Source organism: Cynoglossus semilaevis, chromosome 10 (genome assembly GCF_000523025.1).
Source record: "Cynoglossus semilaevis isolate Cse_v1.0 chromosome 10, Cse_v1.0, whole genome shotgun sequence".
Classification (NCBI taxonomy): Eukaryota; Metazoa; Chordata; class Actinopteri; order Pleuronectiformes; family Cynoglossidae; genus Cynoglossus; species Cynoglossus semilaevis.
In genome coordinates, this window is record NC_024316.1 from 4,515,384 (window position 1) to 4,524,306 (window position 8,923).

An 8,923-nucleotide genomic window follows, 5' to 3' on the forward strand; every position below is an offset into this window, starting at 1 on the left:
AAAATCAGCACAAACCCGTGTGTGATGGAGTTGATATTAGTCTCTGAAAGCGAAGGCAAATCCAAATTATAATCCCACCTTCTAATCTAAAGAGGATTGGGTGGTGAAATCTACTCTGTGGGATTCTGATGAGAGATTGGTTAAATCTGCTTGTCAGTCATAAAATGCCCGTCAATCCCTCATCCATCATTGTTCCAGAGATGAGGTCTGGCTCATGAGACAGAGGTGGAACAAGGACCCTAATGGTGGAACACCGGCTGGTCATCTACATCTGTCGGGGATGTTAACGCACGAAAGACCGTCATTTTGACATGTAAAAACTATTGTTTGACATTATTGTGCACGTAAATCATTGACGGTGGACAATTTTTAACGGCAGGTTTACGCGGCAGTATTCACCGCTTTTTGATAGTTGCGGTGACAATATAAATACTTAAATTCTGTGTATATAGAATGAATAAAAACAGAAAACTTCCTCTTGGGTTTCCAAAGCCTGTGCACTTACTTGGAAGTGGTTGTCAGCCAGCTGTTGCGGCGGAGAGCGGTCGAGTCTCCATCCGAACTGTAGCACCAACAGTCGAGTTGTGCGTGATCGCCGATGATCCACGACACGCCTGAAGTTCACGCACGACCATTCACCAGGCACTTCGGTGGTTTTCGTTAGTGGAACGCCTGACGTGGTGCGTTAAAGCGCACATCCTTGCTGACTTTGCGTACGGATGACTCCGGATGACTTTACTACGCAGGATTAGTTAGTGCACAAACACACACACACACACACACAGAGCTGACTTACATAATAAATTGATCTGACAGACAGAGAGAGAGAGAGAAAGAGCACTTTCATTTGTGTAAATCTGTTTAGAGCAGTGGTCCCAAAGTGGGGGGCGGGTCACCCTAGGGGGCAAGGGGGTAAATGCAATGCAGGGTAAGTGCCCCACTTGCAAAAGTGAGGCACTGCTAAATGATTTTTGAAACCATTGAGTTAGAGTGAAAACATGAAAAAAAAGACACAAGATAGAGATAATTAACAAAATAGCAAAAGTGAAATAAAAGACGTAAATATAAGGTGAACATTTTAAATGCCACGTTTACTGTACATAAGATGAACCAAGAAACAAAAACTAAGAAATAGTACAGTGAAAAAAGTATTAAGCGGTTTACAAATGTGAGGCTAAAAGACAAATAAAACAATACGTTACATCGCAAAAGGAAAGCAACCTTTGAATTTTTGAAGAAACCTCATAGGTGGTGGACTGATTTCCGTGCCTCTCGATTAAATTAATTTTTACACTGATTTACGTGCCTCTCGATTAAATTAATTTTTACTGCCAATTACTGACATACTGTAGTGTAGCTGTATGTAGTACATGCAACCAAACTTGGAAAAAAAAAAGTAAAAGCTTCAAATTGCTCAGTCCTCTTTTCTTTTTATGCCTTTTAATTTGCCAGTAGTCAGTGGGGAACGTTGCATTTACAAGTAATTTATAGTTTAATAATTTAGCAATATTTTGGTTTGAAATGAGCCCAACTTTTCACTGAGTGAAAAGTTGGGCTCAATAACAGCAATATTTGTCCCAACTTGTAATTACCATAACCCATTTTTCTGTATTTCAGTCACCTGGTTCTCCATCAAACCACGTTCAACAGTCCTCTTGATGTGGTGGAAAATATTTTATTTAATTTTTGTCCAAGTAACAGATTTGGATTTATGCTGATTTATGTTGATTAATTCAACAAATGTTGAGATAGTTAACAAGTTATGTTGTGTAACTATCGTTTAGCTTCTCCCAGACACAATGTTGTCTTTATCTAATGAATGAAAACAAAATAGAGAACTACAAATGCTTTAATGTGGTTCCCATAACCAGTATTACAAGAGCTGTGTCACCAAAAACACCCAAACCACAGCGTTGTATTTGAAACCACTACTGGGTCCCAACTGATCAACGACTGCTAAAACCCAAAACAGCTAATGCAAAAATTACAAACTAAAATGGTTACAAAGGAAGGCTACTTTATGTCTTTATGAATACATTTCTGTGTTAGAAATCTCAGAGCGAGGAAAAGTGATAGACGTCAAGGATGTTCCGGATAAATATTGTCCAAGAACTTTAATTAATTAAATGAAGTACAGTTACTGTGGCTGTCACTTTTCCAAGGTATCAGGTAACAACAGTATGGAGGACAGGACAGAGCTTTGAAGAGTATATGATGATGCAAATTTTAATAACTGTACTTGGAATCCAGTGGACTTATTTACACCTGAAAGAACTTTAAGTGTTTCCTTATAATGTTTGTCGTCATTGCTACCTAAAGTTAGTGTTGGGCTAAGACTAATCAACTGTTTGAGACAGTCTAGTTTGATCTCCAGTGTGCTTTAAAATCATGAGTCTAACCTTCAGAAATCATTTTGTGAATTTTGAATGAAAGGTGACAGCCCCCAGTACTGACGTGATTTCAGTGTTTGGAGGCTTCTTTGGCTTTGGGCTGGACCCTGACACCTGGCCGTGATCACTTCGCCAAGTGCTGGATGATCCATAGAGCAGCGTTCACAAAGCCATCCGACTCTGCATCCACGTTGGAAATAGAGTGGTTGTTTCCTGGGTACCACAGCAACCTACAGAAACACACGGTACATGAGAAGCTAACTTCAAAACAACACGCACAGCCACTGCAATGTCTGCCTGACATTCTAAAGGACAACTGTCTCACCGCACAGGAAGCTGCCTGGTTTTCAGAGCTCTGTAAAATTCAATTCCCTGTTTGTTTGGCACACGTTTGTCATCTGCTCCTAAGAGGAGCAGAACTGGGGTCTGGACCTGAAAACAATAATGAAAAACGAGTAGATACAGTCGGGGTTACAGATTGTCCATGTAACAGATCAATCCATTTTTAGAAAATCATACATTTTAAAATATCTCTACCTGTGCAACATATTTAATCGGAGACTTCTCCAGCATCTGTGTCCAGACCTTAGGGTCTGGTAAAGAGTCGGTGCTGTAGTCAAAACCTGTCTCAAACATGCACCTGGAAATTAGACACAAACATCATGAGCTTTCATTTTTCCTTTAGCTTCTACAGTATTATCTATAACAGCGGTGTCAAACATACAGCCCTCAGGGCCAAAACTGGCCCACTCTGGGTTCACTCTAGCCTGCTTTTTTGAAAGTTTTGAATTGTGAAAGTGAAGAAAAGTACAAACACTATATTTTTGATGTTTTGCAAATTATATTTCATTAAATATGAAGATGTTTTATATTAAACTTGAAATTGTGTAACGATTGTACTCACTAAAAATCTAATCAAAATGACTCTGACACCCCCTAATCTACAACGTTAATCGACCTCTACCACAGGTAGGTTAGAGTCATGGTCAAGACAGAAACATTCTGTGGACAAGTTCTCCCACCACGGTTAACACTGTGACAGTAGGACTTCTGATTAACAGACGTACCAGTCTGGGATGTCTGTGCTGCCAGCCATGGACGCTATATTGATGACGGGGTTACGGGTCACACAGGCTTTGTAGAATCCTGGGTACTGACCAATTAGGTGACAGGCCAGGAAACCACCATGGGAACTTCCAGAGACAGCCACTTTCTCAGCATCAATCTTACTGCCTTTTAGAACACTTTCAACAGCAAACTGGTAGAGCATGGAGAGAAAGAGAATAGAAAAAATATATACAAAATATTGTGCTCTGTGCTTTCAAATGCAAGGACAAGGTACAATGAAGAACAACAGTAGAGAATACCAAGATACAATTTGGGATGTTTTTGTACTTACATGTACATCTTTCACATCTTGGTTACCAACATTACCAGGTAAAGAGAGGACACTGGCCTGACCGTATCCCAGAGAGCCTCGGTAGTTCACTGACCAAATGACAGAACGAAAAAATTCAACGCAATATTTTTATAATTTTATTTTGTTTTTAAAGATATATTCATATATTAAATATATGAACTATTTATGTCATTATGTCATATTTTGTCATTAACACCTTTTGGAACAATTCTAAGAAAAATAAAGTAATAAACAGGAAATGGTTTTCTTTTTAGGGGTCAGACATGAGAGACTTACCCTGTAATATAGCAAAGCCCATCCTGCAGAGAACAGCTGAAGAGAGGACCCACTCAGCCGTTTGCCAAACGTGAGGACCACCTAATACAACGCAATGATGACCTTTACTAAACAGATGTTCTTCAAAGACAACATTTTTCACCTTCTCGGGTACTCACCATGAGGAGAGACAATAAGAGGCAGCTTCACTCCTTCCTGCACCTCCTTTGGTTTGATCAACAATCCTTCGAAATCAATGCCAGCTACAAGACAAGAAGCAAAACAATTGAACTCTGTCGGCTTCATTTGTAGATGCTCCTCGTCGGACTTTCATCGGTTGAATGCAGTTGTTTACTGTATATAATAAACGAGGCTAAAGTGGTTTATAATTGGTGGATTTGGCAACCATGCTTATTAACTTAATATAGGAGTTCCAAAACTTTTCCATGCCAAGGCTAGCCAAATAGCTTTAGCTCAGGGGTGTCAAACACACGGCCCGTGGGCCAAAACCGGCACGCTAGGGTGTTTGATCTGGCCCGCACTTCAAAAGAAAAATTGTGTGTGATCTTACGATAATCTTTGTTTTCTTGCTCTGGAGGAGGCGTGAAAGTTAAAATCTCCCAGCTGATCTCTGGTAAGGGCTGAGAGTCTTCCAAAGTCACCCAGGTGACTTCCTCTTCAGAATCTCTGGCTGGAAGGAAACCAACCCTCTGACCAAAGGGTGGACACAAGTTATAATAAGCCAAAAAGCTGCTACCTTGAATCTCACTGTAACAAAATCAATCCTTAAACCAAAAGAGTTCTTAATAAAATCAAAGATCCTACCAGAGTTGGGGGATGATTTGGGGAAGAGTAGCTGACAACCATCAGATCTCTCTCTATGTTCAGCGGGCCCCAACTCCCAACATCACCCTCTACACACACACACAGACACACACACACACAACGTAAATAATGCCTTTTGAGTTTTACATAGTCGTGGGTGGAACTGACTGTCCCATGCTGATATTCACAGATGCAGAAACTATGTTTACAAGTCAATACGTTACTACAGTGGTTCTCAAACTGTGGTACGCATACCACTGCGCGGGGAAAATTCATATTTTCACATTTACATTTTAAGTTGAATAAATCTGAAACATACCATGCACAATTAATACAACATTTGAACATAAACATCTTTCTAAACATCTCTCCTGTGGTGGAAGCTAACAGTGAAGGCCTCTGCTGCTGTATTCTAATGTTGGTCATCATGGTGGGACTCAGAGAGCTCAATGATTTTTTGCCTAATTTTTTTGCTAAACTTCTCTAAACAGGGTACAGATACTAACTTGAAGTAAGAGACGAGACTGTTCCTGTGCTCATGTCCACCATCAGCAGATCCTTTAAAAAGAAACAGAACAATCACTGTACAACTGATCATAACAAGGCCATACTTAACCAAACACGTAAGTTCATATTTTTTGGTTTCTAAGATGAACCGTGATGCAGTGATGTACTCTACCCTGCGGCTGCGCTGAGGACAGGCTAAAATAACCCGCTGACTATCCGCTGACCAACACTTAGGAGACAACAGCACGCCGTAGACACCAGTGAAACCATCTAAAAAAAACAACACACAAACGAATATTAAACACATGTTTACAGGTTTACAAAAAGTGAAAATACTTTAGAACTCTGACCTTCTCCTGGTGTCTGTACCACATCCACTACGATGGAGGTTTTCTTTGTGTACCAGTCATACTAGGAGGCAGAAAGGAACACAGTTACTTAAGTAAATATCAGGTATCTAACAAGAATCAAGAAATTTAAGATTTAGTCAGCTTGGTCTCTTTTTTAAATTCTCACATCTCTTCGATTAAAAAACAAAACCCATTGTGCTGCGGTAGCTACTGAAACTACATTACATTCTGTGTTTTCAAAGTTTGAAGAATTGAAGAAAATGGCACAATTTTTTATTAAGGGATACTGAACACAGTCTCACCATACAGAGCTTAGAGCACTGCAAGTGTGGGCCGTAGACAGAACATTCTAAGTAGACGATCCGACACTGGTCAGGACTCAGTCTGGGTGAAAAGACTGCACTGGTGCCGGATGACAACTGCTCTAAAGGGAACAACAAACAAATACATTAGTTTACACAGGAGACAGTTTGTGGAGCAGTAACTGTAAGTGCTGAATATTTCAAATATAAAACAACAAACTTTAACAGCAAATTTAAATGTTTAAGGTGTGAGGTAACCTAATTTAAATAACGAACATTTTAGTTTTCTAATAAACGTACCCTTTAGGAATAGATAGACGATTGTGGAAAGAATTTTATTGGAAAGTAAAGCTAAGGTACTTCAGTAGACCCTTTACTATTTCCTCTCATATGTCCAGGAATAAGTAGTGAGGTTATACTGGAGAAATTATGGAAAGGTCGGAGATGATTGACATACTTCTTGGGATGTGTTAAAGAGAAAATTTGACACTACACTGGAAATAAATGCTCCTAAACAAATAATTGAGATTGACAAAAACAAAAATGCTGAACTCCAATGCACAAACTTACCACATTTCCCTCTAGTGAGATCCACATAGAATAAAGACGACCTGGCATAGAAATATACAACGTCAATAAATTTTAAGCATTTGCTTATGTATAACAGCTTGCAATCAACCTTATAGTGATTCATCAAAAATTGGTTTCACCTTCTGTTGGGACAGTGCCTAAGGCCAAGTCTAAACGGTTCGTGCCACCATCCTACAAACACCACACCTGTGTCACCAGGAGCCCAGAATGCCTGCAGAGATGCCAAAGAAGTAGAAGAGAGCAGAGATGATGTAGATTGGGATTAAAAAAAGTTTTTATTTTCACCAACGCACTTCAATCTTATGATATCACATGAATGCGAAACACGCAGACACCAGCGCTAAATTAACTCCTGGTAAGAGCAAATGGTGTAACCAGCCCACAGCAGGCTACATTAGTGTTCTAAAAAATGTGAAATAGACATATTTTTAAAAGACAACCACAAAAAAAAAAAACATTCTTAAATGTTAATGTTAATTATTTTTGTTTCTTGGCTCATCAGCGAGTGTCAGGAAATAAACTTTTTTTAACTATTTATATCAAATGTTACAGACCAATCAACAGATACATCGAAAAGACCACCTCACTTCAATCCTGATGAAAATAATATCTTGGTTTTTGTCCTACACTGTTGAACCCACCTGTCCGGGCGAGATATCTTCAGGTACACCTTCCAGCACTGAGACGTTGTCTCCTTCAATGTCCAGGACACAAAGCACTGGAGAGTTTTTACCATCCATTCCTTCTCCCCAGTCCTCACGGTAAGCAAACTGCTCCCCCTACGAAACACAAGGACGAAACCCCTTCACTTTAACAGGACAATTACATTTAATGAAAAAAAAAAGTCTTTTCAGTAGCTTCCAGAGTTGGGGAAAAAAAAGATGGATAGATCTGAGTATTTTTCATGGAGTGTCACACATGCGAGTGTCGCCTAAAAGATTGAAATGGTGCGACTACGTTAGTTTTCAATGGACACTCACTTTTACAGTCTCTTTCTTCTCCAGTCTCATAGTGTCCTCATCGTCTGCAGCAGAAGACAGCTCTGGTGAAACAGTCTGATGAAAAACAGAATACAGACAAAAATGTATCATTTCATAATGAATCAATTTCATTATATATATATATAGATATATACATACTCTCTTTGGACTTTGCGGGAGAGGTTAGTGTTTTTCTGTTGCTCCTTGTTTTTAGCATTTTATTTAATTTTGCACAGTATATTTATGTTATATGTATTTTGCAGGAGCTCGGGCAGTGTCCAGGAGGAAAATATAGTTTGTTTCTGTATGAACTCCGTCAGGTATGTTTCCATGTTGTACGCTGTTAGCGCTTTTTCTTCAAACTTTGTGGGGTTACATATATAACACATTAAAATTGCTTGAATTTGATTCAGAACACGTTTTTACTTTTTCTTCAAACTTTGTGGGAGAGGGGAGAGGGCAGTGTCGAGGAGAAAAATGTGTTTCTGTATGAACTCCGTCAGATCATTAAAGACGTTTGTGACAGCAGCACGACGGTTTTCATTAACACAACGCAGAGACTAGAGCGGTTACATATATAAGACATTAAAATGGCTTGAATTTGATTCAGAACACGTTTTTGACCAACCTGAAAGAAGGATTCTGCCATTGGTCTCTTCCTCTCAGCCACATACAAGAGGTGAGTCTCAGAGTGAGACCAAACCAAGCAGCCAAACTGATCTAAGGAGGAGGCAAACTGGTTCGATTTTTGGCAAAATAAAAGTTTAAATTCTGATTTAAGTCGCAGGTTAATCACCGTCATCGTAAACTTTGCCGTGCTTCTTCAGTGCTGTCAGGTCAACGCTCTTAACCTTGATGTTTTTACTCCAAATCTGAAATGTCAGAAATAATAATATTTTATACCTAAAAACAAATAAGTCAATATTTAGGAAAGTAAAATAAATAAACACTCACCTCCAGAAACTGGTTTTCTTTATCCTGTTTTTTCCAGTCTCTCACGACAGCCTTCATTTCCCCTGAAGGGGAATCTTTACTAAGAATTCTGACAGAAGAACACACATCACTATTGTGAGAAACGGAGTAAATGAATAAAACATTGTTTCAATTTAAAGACCCTAAAAATTGTACGTACTCTCCTTTAATCTCGGTGCAGTTTCCTGAAGCTCCAGAGTAGACCACAGATGTATCATCGTGGAAAACAATGTACTGTCGGCAAAACTTAACATTTTCGTTCCTCTCCAAATCACGTTGGTTCCATTCTAAAAAAAATATATATATAGACAGAAAGTATTGGCAAAAAAAA

The 8,923-nt window shown here is 39.1% G+C and overlaps 1 protein-coding gene across 1 annotated transcript in view; it reads right to left on the reverse strand.

Annotated features, from left to right (window-relative positions):
* Positions 1 to 1,831: 1,831 nt before the first annotated feature.
* LOC103384671 (acylamino-acid-releasing enzyme) overlaps positions 1,832 to 8,923 on the reverse strand; it is a 7,985-nt gene continuing 893 nt past the window's right edge. The window contains exons 3-23 of the mRNA XM_008318274.3: positions 8,753 to 8,879; positions 8,575 to 8,662; positions 8,417 to 8,492; positions 8,249 to 8,340; positions 7,621 to 7,695; positions 7,282 to 7,419; positions 6,760 to 6,851; positions 6,620 to 6,660; positions 6,050 to 6,171; positions 5,748 to 5,808; positions 5,570 to 5,667; positions 5,397 to 5,448; positions 4,891 to 4,979; positions 4,637 to 4,775; positions 4,245 to 4,328; positions 4,087 to 4,167; positions 3,790 to 3,878; positions 3,458 to 3,648; positions 2,928 to 3,030; positions 2,716 to 2,822; positions 1,832 to 2,620 (exon numbers count right to left, since the gene is read on the reverse strand). Of these exons, the coding sequence (XP_008316496.1) occupies positions 2,515 to 2,620; positions 2,716 to 2,822; positions 2,928 to 3,030; positions 3,458 to 3,648; positions 3,790 to 3,878; positions 4,087 to 4,167; positions 4,245 to 4,328; positions 4,637 to 4,775; positions 4,891 to 4,979; positions 5,397 to 5,448; positions 5,570 to 5,667; positions 5,748 to 5,808; positions 6,050 to 6,171; positions 6,620 to 6,660; positions 6,760 to 6,851; positions 7,282 to 7,419; positions 7,621 to 7,695; positions 8,249 to 8,340; positions 8,417 to 8,492; positions 8,575 to 8,662; positions 8,753 to 8,879 (2,051 nt within the window). The 3' untranslated portion in view covers positions 1,832 to 2,514. The remainder of the gene's footprint in view (positions 2,621 to 2,715; positions 2,823 to 2,927; positions 3,031 to 3,457; positions 3,649 to 3,789; positions 3,879 to 4,086; positions 4,168 to 4,244; positions 4,329 to 4,636; positions 4,776 to 4,890; positions 4,980 to 5,396; positions 5,449 to 5,569; positions 5,668 to 5,747; positions 5,809 to 6,049; positions 6,172 to 6,619; positions 6,661 to 6,759; positions 6,852 to 7,281; positions 7,420 to 7,620; positions 7,696 to 8,248; positions 8,341 to 8,416; positions 8,493 to 8,574; positions 8,663 to 8,752; positions 8,880 to 8,923) is intronic.